This window comes from Brassica napus, chromosome C9 (assembly GCF_020379485.1).
Source record: "Brassica napus cultivar Da-Ae chromosome C9, Da-Ae, whole genome shotgun sequence".
In the NCBI taxonomy this organism is placed as follows: Eukaryota; Viridiplantae; Streptophyta; class Magnoliopsida; order Brassicales; family Brassicaceae; genus Brassica; species Brassica napus.
Window position 1 is genome coordinate 46,848,405 of NC_063452.1, and position 21,617 is coordinate 46,870,021.

At 32.7% G+C, this 21,617-nt stretch overlaps 1 protein-coding gene, 1 long non-coding RNA gene and 2 pseudogenes across 2 annotated transcripts; 1 reads left to right on the forward strand and 3 right to left on the reverse strand.

Annotated features, from left to right (window-relative positions):
- Positions 1-842: 842 nt before the first annotated feature.
- On the forward strand, positions 843-1,603 carry LOC106416901 (annotated as a pseudogene).
- Positions 1,604-1,893: 290 nt separating this feature from the next.
- On the reverse strand, positions 1,894-5,177 carry LOC106418004 (annotated as a pseudogene).
- Positions 5,178-10,911: 5,734 nt separating this feature from the next.
- Positions 10,912-13,358, reverse strand: LOC106416902. Its single transcript, XM_013857782.1, has 2 exons — positions 11,411-13,358; positions 10,912-10,964 (listed from the first exon to the last, which is right to left on the reverse strand). Exons 1-2 carry the CDS (start codon positions 13,356-13,358, stop codon positions 10,912-10,914), a joined length of 2,001 nt encoding a protein of 666 aa, XP_013713236.1.
- A 1,971-nt stretch (positions 13,359-15,329) lies between these two features.
- Positions 15,330-20,456, reverse strand: LOC125592969. Its single transcript, XR_007328803.1, has 3 exons — positions 19,775-20,456; positions 17,918-19,681; positions 15,330-17,792 (listed from the first exon to the last, which is right to left on the reverse strand). It is a non-coding gene; the product is annotated as an uncharacterized LOC125592969 (long non-coding RNA).
- Between the last annotated feature and the right edge of the window lie 1,161 nt (positions 20,457-21,617).

Consider the following 21,617-nt stretch of genomic DNA (forward strand, 5'->3'; position numbering starts at 1 on the left):
TATGTAAAATTACTATTTTTCACTTGAAAAAAAGACGGCTTATCTCCATAATGTAACATTACCGTTTTATTAAAAAAAACAAAAAAATTATATATAATTTCAAAAATAATAAATATATGTAAACATACAACATAAAAAATGAAAATACTACACTAAACATATGTAAGATTACCATTTTGCATTTTTATTTTTAAAAAATAATATGTAAACATACAACATAAAAAATAGAAAAACTACATTAAACATATGTGAGATTACCATTTTTCACTAAAAAAAGACGGAGTCCCGAAAGATGACACATGACATAAAATATAGTTTTACATTTTAATATTACTAATTTTCAAAAATTATAAATAATATGTAAACATACAACATAAAAAATGGAAAAACTACATTAAACATATGTAAAATTACCATTTTTCACTTAAAAAAAGACGGCTTATCTCCATAATATAACATTACCGTTTTATAAAAAAACAACAAAAAACATTATATATAATTTCGAAAATAATAATATATGTAAACATACAACATAAAAAATAGAAATACTACATTAAACATATGTAAGATTACCATTTTACATTTTTATTTTTAAAAAATAATATGTAAACATACAACATAAAAAATAGAAAAACTACATTAAACATATGTAAGATTACCATTTTCACTAAAAAAAGACGGCTTATCTCCATAATGTAACAATACTATTTTGTAAAAAAAAACATTATATATAATTTCGAAAATAATAAATAATATGTAAACATACAACATAAAAAATGGAAATACTACATTAAACATATGTAAGATTACCATTTTACATTTAAAAATAACAATAATATGTAAACATACAACGTAAAAAAAATGGAAAAACTACGTGTAATATTATCATTTTTCACTTAAAAAAACTGCTTATCCTCCGATCCTGGCCAACTCGTCCGTCTAACCAGCTCCTCCGCGCAGATTCCGCACCTGTCAATCTACGCCGCAATCCGGAACCTGAACCGAAGCAATCCAAAGCCGAGCCAGATGTCGTACGGATTTCTCTCCCTGGCGCCGAGAGCAGCATCGTCGTCTACTTCACCAGCCTCCGCGGGGTTCGTACTACGTTAGAAGAATGCCGAGCCGTCACAGCGATCCTCCTTAGCTGACGAGCGAGATCTCTCGATGGACGCGTCATTCGCGGCGGAGCTGGAGCGGATCTTCGACGGCGACAAGAAGGATCTCCAGAGCAAGACGAAGGCGCCGAAGCTGCCGCGCGTGTTTATCGGCGGACGGTACTCGGAGGAGGTGAAACAGCTTCACGAGATCGGAGAGCTGAAGAAGCTCGTGCAAGAGTTGCCGAGGATTGAGCCACGTGTGTGTGAGATGTGCGGCGGTCACAGGTTCGTGCCGTGCAACGTGTGTCACGGTAGCCATAAGGTGCATACGGAGAAGCTAGGGTTCAGAACATGCTCGACTTGCAATGAGAACGGGCTCGTTAGGTGTTCCTCTTGTTTGTTCGTTTCCGCATCTCACGCATTTTTTGTTCTTAAAAGTTTTTTTTGTTCTAATTCTACTCGATAAAGTGGAAATAATTAAAAATATACTATATGTTTTTATTATATTTCAGAAGTTTCCGATCTGTAGAAAAAAAGTAGGAGTTATTCATGAGAGTGGTTCTTCATGCAGTTGAAGGTTGTTATTGGTGATGATTCATATCACATGCAAACCTTTAAATGGCTCAATTTTTTTTTTTTTTTTGCAAATTGCAACAATAAAATATATTTCGGTAATTCATTTATTATTTAAATACGAATATTATTTTTCCAGAACCTCCGTATGAAATATGGTTGCTCTTATAGAATAGTTCGTAATGTTGTAGAATATGCCCAATTGACGTATATGTTTACCATGCTTCAAAAGCATATCACTTCTATATTCGAATTCAGCGCAACGTCTGGCTTAAACAAATCAGAAAAATAGCATGCATCATAAACGTGTAATGGATTACAGACATCTCATAACACTTTCACCATCGACCTACAGAAACCAAATTTTAAGGACATACGTATATAAGAATGTAAAAAACCTTGAGCTACAAGTCTCCAGGCTGAACCACGCCAAACCAAATTAAAGCGAGTCTCTGGGAGGCTGAGGATCAGGCAAGCCCTGGATAATGCCACAACGGAGACCGTTTGCTGGAAAGCTGTACTCATCCCTCTGGGATAGTCTGGCGGGCCGACATTAACATAAAGCTGTTGACCTAAGTAACGTTTCTCGAGAATCTCAGACCGAATATTCCACATGCCACAGTTGTCGAAAGTCAATAAGATGGCTCCCCAACATTTGGGATAAACTTGGATTGTGTGTCGGTATACTGCGTCTAATAGATTATAGTTCTTCCTCTTCGCCGGCGTCCACTTCCCTGGCTCAACCCTACACACACACATTAGTCCTCTTTGAACCAAATGTTCTTACCAAAACTAATTAACTTGCAAATGTTAGTCCAAATTCGCTACGTTTTCTCTAGTCCTTTGTTATTTTATCATATCATATACTGAAACAGATTCTAAAATATGAAATTTCTGCAGAATATAAATATATGTGCGTGTGTGTGTTCTTTAACATAAATTATAATTTCTGTCATATTCTATATTAGAAGCAATAAGAATGATACAGTTTTATATGTCATATTCTATATTAGAAGCAAGAAGAATGATAGTCGTATTTTACCCAAAAAAAATGATATATAGTCGTACACGTGTTACTTGCGGTTTATATTTTAAAATGATGAATATTGTGTAAATTTAGATATATATATATATATATATATGATCATGTACTTAAATCTGTATATACTATCTGAAGTTTTACCTAATATTTTTTTTTTTTTTTTTTTTAAGTTTTACCTAATATGCATTTGATAAAAAAACATTTTCAAAATTGTGTGTGTGTGTGTGTGCGCGCGCGGGAGAGATAGTAGATATATATACTTACGCGACAGCAAAGAAAGAGTATCCATCAAGATGCCAAGACTGTGTAGTCCTTTCCTGATTTTCGAACACAATCTCCACGAATGAACGGTGCTCGATTTTCAAAACGTTTGGCTGCACCAAAATATTACTAGTGTCAACCTTGGTCGGCTCGTCCTTAATAGTATCGTACTTGAACACCTTGTCGGCTACACCAAAATACTGAGCCAGCTTAATCGGCGTTTCGGTTTCCACGTGTGACACTCCGCTAAGCGCGTACCTGAGCTTCTTTCCCTCTATTTTCCCTACGGTGTTGACTAGTTTTATTGACCGTGTGATGTTGATTTTACCGTAGTGGTATGAGCCTTGAGGGTTTGGTCTAGCTGCACTTGCGGTTAGGTTCCATCTGAATGATCGGAATTGGTTTAGTGACCAGGCCCAACCCACCGGAGGTTTAGGAAGCTCTGGAGATGCTGCACCTTTGCCTGCACGGCACAGAGATATAATCCAGAAACTTATTAGGGTCTTATATGATCCTATTAGGATTTGAACCATAAATCCAATATTTCAACAACAAAAAAGTACAACAAGGTTAATAATAGATATAACACCTACTTCTAGTAGTTTTTTTACTCAGTGAAAATTTCAACAAGATGCCATGGAAGAGATTACTTTCAAATAAACGAATAAATTTTTAATCAGTTATAGTATGATACAAGATACTACTCAGTTATAGTATGATACAAGATACTACTTATATGAACTGTGAATAAACTCAGCTAAAAATCCATTGAAACGTCAGTAACTGTACTTGCTAGATCTTAAAACTGTAAAATGATTTTTAGTTCTTTTATAACTAAAGTAGTAAAGTCGGCCCAAGCTTCTGTTTTACGTTTGTAGCATGGTCAATTATTCTCTCTAGGCAAACTATGTTTGTGTTAATGAGAACATTTAGATGCAACTATTTTATGTAGACACGTAGAGTTTCTAGAATTAAGAGCTTATAACTAGAAGAATGTTTCATTTGATAGTGCCAAGGACCGATTAAATTTAAAGTGCGACATCTAGATTGAGTTCACATAACCTTACCTCCCTCATAGCGGAGAAGAGCTGTGGACGTGAGGACGGTTTTGAGGAACCGTGTGGAGGCCACCATGTAATAGTCTTTAGGTTCTTGATCAGCGGTCACAAGAACACCAAAACACTGACCAACATGAAGATCAAGTGAGTCATATAAGTTTTGCAGAGTGTGAGATCCTTCTAACTCCACAAGCTTTATCTTATGGTTCTGAATCCTAAAATTTAACGCCATCTTCAAACCCACATTGCAAATCCTATATTTGTATGTTTTTCCAGGTTTCATCGTGAAAATCGGTTCACCGGTTCCATCCGGTTTTCCTGCTTTCCCATTGATCAAAACTCCTTCAGGCCGCCCGATTGACCGACCGCTATCAAGATTGTCCTTTAGAGCTACATGTGTTTTAGTGTACCAATCGCCTATAAGAACGGTGTAGTCATCCTCAGGATCAGCATATGGCACAGGAATGAGCGCTCTACTGTTGATTCGGAGGCCACCGAATCCACCGGCCGCACGTTGAAGACCTAAACTTGGGTAGTAGAAGTAACTACCGATCTGGTCCTTAGCTTGGAAATGGTACGTAAAGTTTTTACCCGGCGGGATGGGACATGTTGTTCCCGGCATGCCGTCTTGCCAAGAATTCTTCCTATGTTGCATTCCGCTCCTACATAAAACCGGAAACCTTCGTTAAACATTCTCAAATCTATCTGTAGATACTTTTCTTTTAACCTAGCTTGCTACACAAGAAACTAATATATATCAATACCTAACTTGTGCAAGAAACAATATATAAATATGCTTTTGCTCACCACGTGAAGAGGAAAGGCTCGTCGAGATTGTTGATGACATTAATGACGATGTTATTGTTGGTAGTTGTGTTAAGATTGGGGCCGGGAAATTTATCGTTGATCATAATAGCTTTCTGAGGAATTCCGAGGGGTGAAATCGTGCCATACGTTACTTTCCACGTAAAAAATAAGTAAGGATCCTCAGCTTTTATTACTGTCGTTAAAACAGTAAGTAAAAATCCTAGGATCACACTCTTTCTTACCATCGCTCTCTTTAAATTCTTTTTAATGGTACAAGCTTGAAGAAATTAACTCTACTTTTCTTTAAAAGGAGACTACTTCTCGTTTACTGCGGGTCTTTTATATCGAGATTCTTAACGTAATATAAGATACGATCTCTTAGCTTTTAACTAAAAAAGCTAAGAGACGTCTCTTAAATAAGTGATATAAGAGCATGGTTATCGCCATATCTTAAGCCCATTTCTTAGCTATTATGGATCGAAATAAAAATGAAAAATACTGAAAACGTTTGCAAATGGGCCATCTCATTTCTTAGTTAAGAAGTTCTCGGGCTCATCCTTCAGGGGCAGGTGTCACATGTTAGTTGGGTCTAGGGTTTGTGTACGGGAAAGGAGTGTCTCTCTCTCTCGTTCTTCTCATTTCTTCTTCTCTCGAATTCTCTCGACGCCGACTAGATGGCAAAATCGAAATCCCAATCGTTCTTCTCATTCTTCTTCCGTCATCCCAAAAGTTCGCCGGCGATTTCATGCCCAAATCCAAAACATTTCTTATGTTTTCTATTTTAATGTTATATGTTTTATTTTAAACACAAATAACTTACTATAAAAAAAATAAATTTTTTATTTAACTAAGAACCAACAAAAGTATCTACCAATAATCTCCACTTTTACGCAAGTATCTTAACTTCATCTCTTAATCTACATATATTAATAAACTATCCTAAGAAACTTCATCTTGGTCCTAGCAATAAGGATGCTCTAAGAGACGTCTCTTAGCTTTTTTAGTTAAAAGCTAATAGACCGTATCTTATATTACGCTAAGAACCCCAACCTAAAAGACATACAATAAACATGCTCTAAGTTTGTGAAGGGCAGTGTGTTCTCTAGTTTACAACAAAGATTTGTGTTCTCTCATTTGACAAAAAAACATATGGTTAACTAATCTAAATTTAAAACATCAACTCTAAACCATGAAACATCAACTCTAAACCCTAAACCTTCAAATCTAAACCCTAAAACATCAACTGTAAACCCTAAACGTAAACCCTAAACCCTAAACCCTAAATTTAAACTTAAAAAATCAATTCTAAACCCTAAATCATCAACTCTAAACCCTAAACCCCGAAACATCAACTCTAAACCCTAAACCTTCAAATCTAAACCCTAAAAGATCAACTCTAAACCCTAAACGTAAACCCTAAACCCAACCCTAAATCTAAACTTAAAACATCAACTCTAAACCCTAAATCATCAACTCTAAACCCTAAACCATGAAACATCAACTCTAAACCCTAAACCCCGAAACATCAATTCTAAACCCTAAACCCTAAACCTTCAAATCTAAACCCTAAAACATCAACTCTAAACCCTAAACGTAAACCCTAAACCCTATATTTTTCTGAAATTCGAACCCTAAACCCTAAAACCTTAAACCTTCAAATCTAGACCCTAAAACATCAACTCTAAACCCTAAACGTAACCCCAAAACCCTAAACCATAAACCTTCAAATCTAAACCCTAAAACATCAACTCTAGGGTTTTAGGGTTTAGAGTTTAGGATTTAGGGTTTAGAGTTGATGTTTTAGGGTTTAGGGTTAATTTTTGAGGGTTTAGGTTTTAGAGTTTAATTTTTAGGGTTTAGTGTTGATGTTTTAGGGTTTAGATTTGAAGTTTAGGGTTTAGGGTTTAGAGTTAGATGTTTTAGGGCTTAGAGTTGAAGGTTTAGGTTTTAGGGTTTAGAGCTGATGTTTCGGGGTTTAGAGCTGATGTTTCGGGGTTTAGAGTTCGTATTTCAAAAAAAATATAGGGTTTAGGATTGATGGTTTAGGGTTTAGAGTTGAGTTTTAGGGTTTAGGGTTCGAATTTTGAAATAGTATAATTCGAAAAAAATTAAAAATATAATTTTTCTTTTTAAATATTTTTTATATATTTAAATATTTATTTATTATATATATGAAGAACAAGGATATAAGAGTCTTTTGCCATTTAATGAAGAATGTATTTTTGAAAATGTCCATTTAGTGATGGTTAATATGAAAAGTGGTAGTATGAAAGTGGTAAACATAAAATTTTCCCATGTTAAAATTACATCAAATTTGGTGTTTTGGTGTTATATTTTTTTTATCATTTCCAACTATAACACCAAATATTACACAAAAGTAATATTATATATTATTTAATATTTTCATTTTTAATAATTTTTATATTTTATTATTTGTAACTAATAAATATTTTTGCAATTTATATTTTTAAAATTTATTTACATTTATATTTTTCGGTTTAAAAATATTATACCTTTTATGTATTTATTCATATAAATATTATAATAAAAATTTAAAACTATTAATTATGAAAAACACATAACAAAATATCTATACTATTAAAAAAAAGCATTCTTAAAAATCTACTTTAAAATGTTGTTAAACCTATTTATTAGAAAGTTAACAAATTAAAGAAAATATACATATACGTGACTATTAATATGCAGTTATTAATATTAAAGTCACTGTTGTTTTATCCTATTTTTGTGGAAAATTGTACCTAACTTATACTTCTATCTAATTAAATATAATTATAATTTATTTTATTTTTACTAAGCCCATCTATCTAACCAGATATATGTGATTTACGACATATGTTCATGGAATTTTTTAACTTTTTACTAAACTTATTTTGTAATAAAAATCTACCAAACAAATATAAAAGCTTGGTATATCACATGTTATGACATTTTGTTGCAATTAAGATAATCAAATTGATCGAAACAGTATAATATAAAACTATAAACCATTTTGTCTATGTCATGAAAATTAGCCAACATTGGTCAAAGCATTTATAATCTTTATAGCAGAATCTTCATAAAAGTTATACTATATTATATGTGCTATATTAATAAAGTTACACACCGTAACATTTACATGATTCTTACGCTATCAAATATGTTATATTAAATGATTAATGAAATTATTTTCCTATGATTTTGGTACATTAGATTTTTTGTAATTCTTTTTTAATAGAGAAGATTTCTAGTATCACATAAAACAAAACAATTTTCACATTTTTAGGAGATTATTGGTAACTGATCTCAGTGCTTTCTACAACTTCAATTTACAAATCATGCTTTAAATAAATAATTAAAAGTTATAAAAGTTAAATTAGAACATATAGCAATAGAAATTACAGCTACAGCAACAATTACAACACAAAAATTTATAGCCTCTTTCTAGATAAAGAAAAAATAAAGTCACATTCTACCAATCAAACTCTTAATCTTTTATATTCTTAGATTGGGTGCAATGAGTTATCTAATGTTTGGATGGCCTGAAACTCTAAATGGTACATGCCCATATGTAAATTTAGACATACTATGAACCAAAAAGATCTATGATACAACACAACAATTAAAAATGTGCAATAGAAGATGTTGTGAAAACAACTGAATTCTAAAAATGATGGAATTTTATTATTCAAAATTATATAATTCAAAAAGTAGTAAATTTAAACATCATGTGTGTTTAATAACATATCTCTCTATGTATGAATTTCTTGAAACATCTCTTTAGTCGCCATCCTGTAAATCCATTACCACCAAAACTCATTTAGACATGCATACATACATACTCACACATTACGTATATACATATGATACATGAATTATACATACCGAGGGAGTACATGTGTTTTATGACATTTGATACCAACACAATCATGAATGCATTTTTCAACTCCCTCAAAAAAATATTTGGCACGAGTGAATGCACCTTTCATAACAAGCTTCATATGATTCACTCATTGCTGGTAATGGCATCAACGCCAATGCAATGAACATAATCATCAACATGCACATGCACTTCTTCTCCATCTTTTATTTTTTAGTCTTGTGTATCTTCTATGTTTGTCTCTTTTTGATATCTCTAGTTACTATGAACAATCCCTATTTATAGCTTTATAACTTTTTTATTGTTGGAAACATTTTTTAGATTTGACTGTATGTAAATATTGTTCAACGGAAATTAAATTGGTTGGATTTTGGTCTTGATAAAAAAAATCTCTTTACATTTTGGAAGAGTAACATTTAGTATTTAATTTTATCTACATACATGCCATGCTTAGGTGTCAATCTCACAATGATTCTCAACCTAAATAACTAGTTTCTCTTTCTTTACTACAATATTTACAAAATATGTCACTACCATTCAACCTACTATTGTCTTCCCCATGTACATTAAAATTAAATATTAAACATTTAAATTTTACAAGATTTTCTAATAAACCCAACATTGCGCACGTTACAAACACGTAAACTTCATATTTCCCATACATACTCGTCCTCTTTCACATGCAGTTAAAGCAACATATCCATATGAGATTATAAAAAGAGCACCTATCTAAACCGTAGATAGACTTAAATATGGGTATATAAGAAACTATTGTAAACATTTTTTTACATACTATGTGCAACGATATCAGAACCTGCCGAGACCACAGAAGACCATTAAACCATTTTATGTAAACACATAAACTCAATGGAAAATTATATTGATAAAATTTAGACAAAAATGCAGTAAATGTCACATTCATAAATTTGAAAAACGGTTATCACAAACCGAATTGTAATGTGAACAATGTGGTTAACCGTTAAACATACCGAATAGAAATTGGTTTACTATTTGATACAGATGTATGCAAGAAAGGTAAAAATAAATATAGCCTAATACTGTGTATTCATCCCGTTAATACAGTGTAAGCCGTCATCTTTTATTTTAGGAAAACATATATATAGTATTAACTATATGAAATACTTCAACTGAACGATAATCTTTATATATGGCAATGATATTAGGGTGATTCCTAAATATATTTCATACCTTTACAATGCTTTAAAGTCAAGAACGAATGTATGACTAGGATTAATTTGTAATGCTTTATAAAAATATTAATTGTTTGAGTGATTGACAAGCTAAATATATGCCAATAATTGGCAAATCTTAGGCATATATTCTCGGAGTATGTTCTTCAACCTATATAAGACAAGGTTAGAACCCAAAAATTGTGGGAGAAGCTAATTCACTTGATAGACTGTCGGAGGAGATGATGGTTGATGTCGATGAAGAAGCAACAGCAAGGAAACACAAATTGTTAATAGAAGAATCATCTGGGTAAGATTTGATTAGAAGATTCTGGAAACGTCAAACATGTTGAATTTTTACGTTGTAAACCCTAATCCATTTTTCTTAATCACATAGACAAGATGAGTAGTTTTATTTTGTTTTGCTTGCTGATAGATTAGAACTAAGAAATTGGATATTTTTTTCGTTCTCAATTGTTTAGAGCCAATAACATGTCGTCGACGATAAACCCATCAATTATTAGGCCTACAAAGATTAACCAACAAGCATGGTCCATGTCAAATAAATCATGTCCAAATATTTTTTTGTGTCTCAATACGGCCATGTAAATTGAATAATCCAACATATTGTGAATATTTAAAAACTATTACGTGTGAGATTGTACATTACATATTGGTTCAATTTTTCAATATTACAAGATGTATTCATATGGTTTTACGTTACACAACTCTAAAAATATTTAAATATTACTAACTAATGAGCAATCCAATTTATACACAATATATGCAAAAATTTACAATTTATTATTGATACCATATCCTCACCCTGCGATGCGCGGAAAAGTGTGTTGATAGTCGACTTTTGATTATAAGTTTCAATGTTTTTGTTCGGAATGGAAGCATTGTATTTTCCAAAATGTTTGGAAAATTAGTGAATATCGAGTTTATGCAATTGTTTAAAAACAAAAAGAGTAGCTAAGTAATCATAAATAATGTCAGAAAGAGATCAAGTCTTTTGAAGATCAGAAGCTGCGTTGTGGACCATAAGAAAGAAATAGCCTGAAATTGGTTAAGAATAAGTTAGCTAACTTAAATTTAAGTAAATACCAAGCTATGGTTATTTATATAAAAAGATTCATACCTAGCATAGCTGGGTAAAAACCATGTGTAAGTCCACGTGAGAGGGCCACATAAAGTTGACCATGAGCGAAGACCGGTTTAGGCAGATATAAGATGATCTCTTTTAAACTTTGGCTTGACTTTTGTTGATTGTCATTGCATAACACAATCTGATAGGAAATTGCCGCCGACGTAATGTGAACGATAGTTTTGTTTCATCATACAAAAGAACAATCCTTGGGATCAAGACTTCCTCTCCAATGTGTGAGCCAGTGATAATTTCGGCGTTGAGCACGCGGTCACCAATGTGGGTTAGGATCATACGGGTGCCATTGCATAATCCCTTTTTTTTTTATTTATGTTTCGCAGAAGAAAAACTGGGGCACCAACTTTCAGAGTTAGTTTGTGCGAAGGCAACCCTGAGAATTCCAATGAATTGAGATACTCAACGGCGTATAATGTATCATTTTGATCTGATTTAGTGTCTGATATCTCAAAGCTGTTTGAGCTGAAGTAATCTCTTGACACCCCGTCGGTCTGTGAGATGGTATAAGCATTGATTTCCTCGACGGTTTCATTACATGGTGTGAGTATAGCTTTATCAGTGTAGGAGGTCTGGGAATTTGTATGTTTGTTGACTTCTCCATATGCGGCATCAACAACTTCTTTTAATGGGTCAACATAACTCTGACGAATCAATGATTTATCGACAGTTATCATTTGTTTATGGTAGTCTTCACACTCATATCGCGATTCTAATTGTGGATGACCTTCCCCAACCAGAAGGAGCCAATCGGAGAACTCTTTTTCTTCCTGATTGACTCTCATATTTGTTTTTAAAGAGAACTTGTGGCAACTATCCCATAGGTATGAGTGACTTATTGAAGCTAAGACAATATCAGCTCTGTTACCTTGTGGATTCACTGGTAGTATCTGTCTACAATCACCTCCTAATAGAACTGTCTTGCCGTCAAAAGTCTTATCCTTTGTAGAAGGATTTTTTCTAGACATTATGTCTCTCAACGTTTTGTCGAGGGCCTCAAAAGCATGCTTATGTGTCATAGGTGCTTCGCCCCATATTATAAGATCCGTTTTCTCGATTAGCTCAGCCAGCATTGTTCTTAGTTTGATGTTGCAGAGCTTATCTTCGGTGAGCTTTAAAGGGATATTGAAGCGTGAATGCGCTGTTCTACCGTTAGGTAGCAACAGTGCGGCTATTCCTGAAGAGGCAACCAGCAGAACTATCTGTTTTCTTGATCGAATCCTTGATATAATGGTTTGGTATAGGAATGTTTTCCGTGTGTCACTTGTGCCATATACAAAGAATAGCTTCCCATCCATTTTATCAACTGAGTCTAAGACTGATTCGTAAATCGCACGTTGATCAGCATTAAGTTTGTTGAATTGCATGTCATGTCTTAGTGTTTCCTCGGCAATATCGTAATCCAGTTCTTGGTTCCAAAAATTGTTTCCCAGTTCGTTTAGCAAAACATGTTTAATCTTTGGCATCTCTTTAATATCACCCAATGAGCGGTCATGCATGCGCATCAACTTTTCTACTTCGATTAACGTGTATTGCTCAAGGGTATCATCATCCAGCTCCAGATTTGTATGACCTAAAATTCTTTGCCTCTTGTGAAGTATGTCCTCGCTCATTGATCTCCATGAGTTTTCCCGTAGGTTTTTAGGACTCGTAACGAAGCAGTTGTTTTGGAACGTGACAAACATATCGCGGAGTTGGTATGGGGTAGCCCATCTAGCACCCTCTGACATACTCTCATGCCATTCAACATCGTTGTCTAAATAGCCGCGTGCGTAGCAAACTGAATTGAAGTCATGATATTTCACACTGTTGTATGTTTTGAGCTCGTCATAACTTCTAGGACCCTTAATCTTATTAATGAGGATCCTTAGATAGTAACGATCACCTGCTGATGGATGAACAGCTACGATTCTCCCAATGGTTTTGCCTTTCTTACGTTCAGTCCACACCTTAGCATTGTTGTTCCATACAAAATATTCTGGTATTTGCACATACGTTAATGTCCGTGCAAACTCTGACCTTCTGCATAAAACCATACATTCAGTGAACATGGTCTTCTTGATATCTGCTTTGCAGATTACACGGCCGAGGTTATCAGTTTTTTTAACCGTGATATTATGTTCGCCTTCTAAGTGAATGATAAGCTTCTCAACTGATGACTTTCTTTTGTGTATGTGGAATACGAAAGTCCACCACATAGACTCACAAGCTGATAAATATCGAGCATCGACGTAGTCTTGGATCTCATTGCGTTGCCTGATGACTCTCTCCTTTGATTCGCCAGAGGCCATGGTGTCACATGTAGGTTCTGTATTTCCTTTCTCAATAACAACTGTTGCTCGGTCAACACACGTGGTTATGTACTTAAATAAGTACTTCACCGCGCTTGTACGATTACACAATTCAACATTAATATGAGCTTCGTATTTTTTTAGAAGCTTAATGTTATGAGGTACAACAAAGGTGTTGTCTAGGATTGCCCCAGCCTTTACCGCATACGCATTGTCGTTTCGGCGCCGACGATATAATACATATCCTGATTTGTCAATCGAAGTGTTGTCATTATACGGCCGAGGATACTTTTTCGTGCACATATTATTTTCCATACACGGTGACTTCGGATTAATGAGACCACATGGACCATGGATCATGTGTTTTGTGACTAAATTGTAAGCATCTGAGTCTTTCTCTTTGTTTGGGAGCTCGGCTGAAATTATCTCATCCACTTCTTCTGCACTTGGTGTTCTGGAAGAGTTTCCCAATCACAATAATATATGTGCATGAAGGAGACCTCTTTTTTGAAATTCTATTATGTGGTTGATCTAACTTCATGCCATGACCTAAACCCTAAACCCTAAACTCTAAAACATCACTCTAAACTCTAAACGTAAACCCTAAACCCTAAAATTAAACTTAAAAAATCAATTCTAAACCCTAAATCATCAACTCTAAACCCTACTCTAAACCCTAAACGTAAACCCTAAACCCTAAATTTAAACTTAAAAAATCAACTCTAAACCCTAAATCATCAACTCTAAACCCTAAACCCCGAAACATCAACTCTAAACCCTAAACCTTCAAATCTAAACCCTAAAACATCAACTCTAAACCCTAAACGTAAACCCTAAACCCAACCCTAAATCTAAACTTAAAACATCAACTCTAAACCCTAAATCATCAACTCTAAACCCTAAACCATGAAACATCAACTCTAAACCCTAAACCCCGAAACATCAACACTAAACCCTAAACCCTAAACCTTCAAATCTAAACCCTAAAACATCAACTCTAAACCCTAAACGTAAACCCTAAACCCTATATTTTCTGAAATTCGAACCCTAAACCCTAAAACCTTAAACCTTCAAATGTAGACCCTAAAACATCAACTCTAAACCCTAAACGTAACCCCGAAACCCTAAACCATAACCCTTCAAATCTAAACCCTAAAACATCAACTCTAAGGTTTTAGGGTTTAGGGTTTAGGGTTTAGAGGTTAGGGTTTAGGGTTTAGAGTTGATGTTTTAGGGTTTAGGGTTAATTTTTCAGTGTTTAGGCTTTAGAGTTTAATTTTTAGGGTTTAGGGTTTAGTGTTGATGTTTTAGGGTTTAGAGTTGAAGTTTAGGGTTTATGGTTTAGAGTTAGATGTTTTAGGGCTTAGAGTTGAAGGTTTAGGTTTTAGGGTTTAGAGCTGATGTTTCGGGGTTTAGAGTTTAGAATTTAGAGTTGATGTTTCAGGGTATAGGGTTTGTAATTCAAAAAAAATATAGGGTTTAGGATTGATGGTTTAGGGTTTAGAGTTGAGTTTTAGGGTTTAGGGTTTAAATTTCGGAATAGTATAATTCGAAAAAAATTAAAAATATAATTTTTTATTTTTAAATATTTTTTATTTATTTAAATATTTATTTATTATGTATATAAAGAACAAGGGTATAAGAGTCTTTTGCCAATTAATGAAGAATGTATTTCTGAAAATGTCCTTTTAGTGATGGTTAATATGAAAAGTGGTAGTATGAAAGTGGTAAACATAAAATTTTCTCATGTTAAAATTACATCAAATTTGGTGTTTTGGTGTTATATTTTTTTATCATTTCCAATTATAACACCAAATATTACACAAAAGTAATATTATATATTATTTAATGTTTTCATTTTTAATAATTTTTATATTTTTTTATTTGCAATTAATAAATATTTTTGTAATTTATATTTTTAAAATTTATTTACATTTATATTTTTCGGTTTAAAAATATTATACCTTTTATGTATTTATTTATATAAATATTATCATAAAAATTTAAAACTATTAATTATGAAAAACACATAACAAAATATCTATACTATTAAATAAAAGCATTCTTAAAAATCTACTTTAAAATGTGGTTAAACCTATTTATTAGAAAGTTAATAAATTAAAGAAAATATACGTATACGTGACTATTATTATGCAGTTATTAATATTAAAGCCACTGTTGTTTTATCCTATTTTTGTTGACAATTGTACCTAACTTATACTTCTATCTAATTAAATATAATTATAATTTTTTTTTTTTACGAAGCCCATCTTTCTAACCAGATATATGTGATATACGACATATGTTGATGGAATTTTTAACTTTTTACTAAACTTATTTTGTAATAAAAATCTACCAAACAAATATAAAAGCTTGGTATATCACATGTTATGACATTTTGTTGCAATTAAGATAATCAAATTGATCGAAACAGTATAATATAAAACTATAAACCATTTTGTCTATGACATGAAAATTAGCCAACATTGGTCAAAGCATTTATAATCTTTATAGCAGAATTTTCATAAAAGTTATACTATATTATATGTGCTATATCAATAAAGTTACACACCGTAACATTTACATGACTACAGATCGTTACCCGCGCCAAGGCGCGGAGTTTTTGCATTTTAATCTATTTTTGTCTCTTACTTACTAATATAGCATTCAGTTTTTCAATGCATTTTATCTTCACCATCTCCTTTTGTCTTGTTTACATTTGTTTTCACGTTCTGTCGTTTGATTTGTCTTAGTTTTGGCTTGTGTAATAACTTAACCCTGCTCATTCTTCTTTCATTCTTTATTGGTTGATATTTTTATCTAGCTTAACTCTGTGTTGCCACTAATTTGCTCGAATCATTTTTCATCATCTGCTTCGTATTCTTTTCATATTTATTAACTATTGTCTCCAATCTCTTTAAATCCTAAAAATCCTACATATTCTTTTGTTTATTAAATCACATACTAAATATTGTTGAAACTGTTTATTTATTCTAATAAATCCTTACGATTATAACTAAGATGATATGGATAAAAGACTGATTATAATTTAGTTGAAATTAAAGTCTAAAGTAGAAGTTATTAAACTTGCAATCCTTCTTTTTGTCATCCAAGATAGCTTTAGTCAAATCAATTATATTGATTTAGAAAACTCATAAGCTATTTCAATCCCAAACAACCAAAAAAAGGCGCATTTGTTATTGACGCTGCGGCGGGTTTCCTTTACTATAAACATAATTGTTTGTCACAACCGTTAATAAACCCAAATGTGTTTACAAAAGCTACCCATATAAGAGTTTCATACTCATTTCTCTTTCTCTAGTCATCTCCTATGTTAGTAGCTATCATAATACAATCATCAAACAAATGACATATCTCTTGGTTCTATATAGAATATGCAAAAGGACTGTTTTCTGCCGACTCCATGATCACTGGGTATTATAAATATCAAACTCTGTCTATGATCTATTTATATGTTGAGGAAATGCCTCGAAATGTAGCTTCCAAATAATGATTTCCAGGTCAACACATTGCATGTTAACCTCCACAATGGGATCAGCGGATCTGCAGATACCGCTACATGTCGAGTCGAATGCAGCTATACATATGTTCCCTGCTTGTGCCTTTCATTCACAATCTGCAATTCTCCCAAGAACCAGAATCAATGTTAAATGACATAAAAGTTTTAGAGTCACAATAGACTTTGTATAGCCAAGCCAAATAAAACAAGCACCCAACGTAACATCCCCACTTGCCTATTTGTGCAGAAAATGACTTGATCATTATATAGTAGCACCGAGAAGTTATATGGAGAATGAGGTATGAATGGAAAGTAGACAAAACAGTTAAAATCTTACTGATTATGAGAAATATAAGAAATCAATTCTCTTGAAATGACGTATAACTGTCCAATAGCGTGACAGAAGTACTTGTTCCTGTTCTCACCAAACTTCCAATTCTAAATGTATATATAAATCTATTAGAGTTATTGCCAGCGCTCTGTTACGATATTTGTTAGCTAAAATAATCCATCCAACATAATAGGAAAAAGAAACCAACGAAATTGTAAAGGTAACCATCAGCTGAGATGCTTTTGCTGTCCTGACACATTGGAAGTTTAGTGATTTCACTGTCAAAAGCAACAAACTAAGCAGTCATATACATCCGAGACATTTAATTACAAACGTTTCGTAGCACAGAAAAAGCATGTTATTATGTTACAGATGATAAGTTTGATGCATAAATACAGTTTAGAATTTTTTTCAACTGAACATTTGTGCCTACTGAATTACCTTACAACACCCACTGCATTGTGATTTTGGCATGTTAAAGCTGAGAATCAACATTGGAGCTTGCGTTAGCATTTGGAACATGAAATATAGCACCATCAATTTCCAGTGTTAATTCCATTGACAATAGCTGTGCAAAAGAACTCTGCTAGTAAGGTAATCGTGATTAGTAATTCTTTACATCTTAGTGTCGTACAACTTTAAAACGATAGACACTTACAATCGACGGCTCTCAAAGATGGACCGCTAACCATCTTATGATATGTTTACCTCGTCGTATAAGTAATCCATGTCACTTCCCTCCCACGGGTAACGTTGCTGGTGCATATCAATTCCCTCCACCTCTTCCTCATCATTAGGATGCTCTGCATTATACCCTCTGTAAGGTTCAAATTTATGTCGCTAGAATTATCAGAGAAAGAAATATAAAGTACCCTCCAAATCTTCAGGAGCATCGACATTTTCTTTATTCAATGATCTTCATTCAACCTAACAACCATCAAAATAAAAAGAATGTGAGGCACATAATCTTCAAAATCCAAGTTTAATGAATGGAAAAAAAAACTCAGGAAGACAGAAAATGTCAAACACTCACTGGCTTCTTCTTCTTTTACTTCTTGGCTCCCGTGAATGAACTGTCAAAGCCATCATTATTTGCAGGAAAGATTAAACAAAGCAACTGATGAAAAGAAACAAATATGTTTCACAACACAGAAACTCTTCTTGAACAATCAGGCAACGGATAATATGTCTCCCGTGTGACTCAGCTGAGTCCTCGATGACATCCTAAACAACAAATGTCTTCTTCTTCTTCTTGGTTAGATCAAAGGGTACAAACTAAGGATGACCAAAGAAAATTAAAACCACACAATCATGATTTATCAAGCAAAATAAAAGAACCGATGATGAATTTATTAAAGATGGGGAGATGTAGAGACTAAAGAAGAAAAACTGATTCATGAAACTCAAAGAGTCAATCTGTGTTTCTTAGATGAGTCATGAACCGATGATTAAAAATTGAAAGCCCTAAATTTCCATTGAAGAAAACGCTTACATACCAAAGAGGTTTATTGGGTTTTTTTTAACGAATCTCATTTCAAAACGTGAGTTATAAAGTATTTATTAAATCATTAGATAAAATAAATAAGTGTGGGTCCCACAAAGAAAACCGAAGAAGCAAAGGTTTCCGACCTTCATAAATATATATTTGTTTCAGCCATCAATGTACAAAGAATCCTTTAGCTTAGTGGTATAAATGTTGTTGTTTAGATCTCAATAACCCGGGTTCGGGTTACAGACTTGACACTTTTTCACACTTTTTAAAAATGAGACCCACAAATCACTGACGTGTCGCATCAGGAGTGATGCAACTGTCCTATTATAATGTAGATTCTTACGCTATCAAATATGCTATATTAAATGATTAATGACATTATTTTCCTATGACTTTGGTACATTAGATTTTTTGTAATTCTTTTTTAATACAGAAGATTTCTAATATCACATAAAACAAAACAATTTCCACATTTTTAAGGGGTTATTGGTAACTGATCTCGGTGCTTTCTACAACTTCAATTTATAAATCATGCTTTAAATAAATAATTAGAAGTTATAAAAGTTAAATTTGAAAATATAGCAATAGAAATTACAGCTACATCTACAATTACAGCACAAAAATTTATAGCCTCTTTCTAAAGAAAAAAAAAATCACATTCTACCAATCAAACTCTTAATCTTTTATATTCTTAGATTGGGTGCAATGAGTTATCTAATGTTTGGATGGCCTGAAACTCTAAATGGTACATGCCCATATGTAAATTTAGACATACTATGAACCAATAAGATCTATGATACAACACAACAATTAAAAATGTGCAATAGAAGATGTTGTGAAAACAACTGAATTCTAAAAATGATGGAATTTTATTATTCAAAATTATATAATTCAAAGAGTAGTAAATTTAAACATCATGTGTTTTTAATAACATATCTCTCTATGTATGAATTTCTTGAAACATCTTTTTAGCCTCCATCCTATAAATCCATTACCACCAAAACTCATTTAGACATGCATACATACATACTCACACATTACGTATATACATATGATACATGAATTATACATACCGAGGGAGTAAATGTGTTTTATGACATTTGATACCAACACAATCATGAATGCATTTTTCAACTCCCTCAAAAAATATTTGGCACGAGTGAATGCACCTTTCATAACAAGATTCATACGATTCACTCATTCCTGGTAATGGCATCAACGTCAATGCAATGAACATAATCATCAACATGCACATGCACTTCTTCTCCATCTTTTATTTTTTAGTCTTGTGTATCTTCTATGTTTGTCTCTTTTTGATACCTCTGGTTACTATGAACAATTCCTATTTATAGCTTTATAACTTTTTTATAGTTGGAAACATTTTTTAGATTTGACTGTGTGTATATATTGTTCAACGGAAATTAAATTGGTTGGATTTTGGTCTTGATAAAAAAAATCTCTTTACATTTTGGAAGAGTAACATTTAGTATATAATTTTATCTACATACATGTCATGCTTAGGTGTTAATCTCACAATGATTCTCAACCTAAATAACTAATTTCCCTTTCTTTACTACAATATTTACAAAATATGTCACTACCATTCAACCTACTATTGTCGCTTCCCCATGTACATTAAAATCAAATATTAAACATTTAAATTTTACAAGATTTTCTAATAAACCCAACATTGCGCACGTTACAAACACGTAAACTTCATATTTGCCATACTTACTCTTCCTCCTTCACATGCAGTTAAAGCAACATATCCATATGAGATTGTAAAAAGAGCACCTATCTAAACCGTTGATAGACTTAAATATGGGTATATAAAAAACTATTGTAAACATTTTTTTACATACAATGTGCAACGATATCAGAACCTGCCGAGACCACAGAAGACCATTAAACCATTTTATGTAAACACATAAACTCAATGGAACATTATATTGATAAAATTTAGACAAAAATTCAGTAAATGTCACATTCATAAATATGACAAACGGTTATCACAAACCGAATTGTAATGTGAACAATGTGGTTAACCGTTAAACATACCGAATAGAAATTGGTTTACTATTTGATACAGATGTATGCAAGAAAGGTAAAAATAAATATAGCCTAATACTGTGTATTCATCCCGTTAATACAGTGTAAGCCGTCATCTTTTATTTTAGGAAAACATATATATATAGTATTAACTATATGAAATACTTCAACTGAACGATAATCTTTATATATGGCAATGATATTAGGGTGATTCCTAAATATATTTCATACCTTTACAATGCTTTAAAGTCAAGAACAAATGTATGACTAAGATTAATTTGTAATGCTTTATGAAAATATTAATTGTATGAGTGATTGACAAGCTAAATATATGCCAATAATTGGCAAATCTTAGGCATATATTCTCGGAGTATGTTCTTCAACCTATATAAGACAAGGTTAGAACCCAAAAATTGTGGGAGAATCTAATTCACTTGATGGACTGTCGGAGGAGATGATGGTTGAGGTCGATGAAGAAGCAACAACAAGGAAACAAAAATTGTTAATAGAAGAATCGTCTGGGTAAGATTTGGTTAGAAGAATCTAGAAACGTCAAACATGTTGAATTTTTACGTTGTAAACCCTAATCCATTTTTCTTAATCACATAGACAAGATGAGTAGTTTTATTTTTTTTTGCTTGCTGATAGATTAGAACTAAGAAATTGAATATTTTTTTCGTTCTCAATTGTTTAGGGCCAATAACATGTCGTCGACGATAAACCCATCAACAATTATTAGGCCTACAAAGATTAAACAACAAGCCTGGTCCATGTAAAATAAATCATGTCCAAATATTCTTTCCGTCTCAATACGGCCATGTAAATTGAATAATCCAACATATTGTGAATATTTAAAAACTATTACGT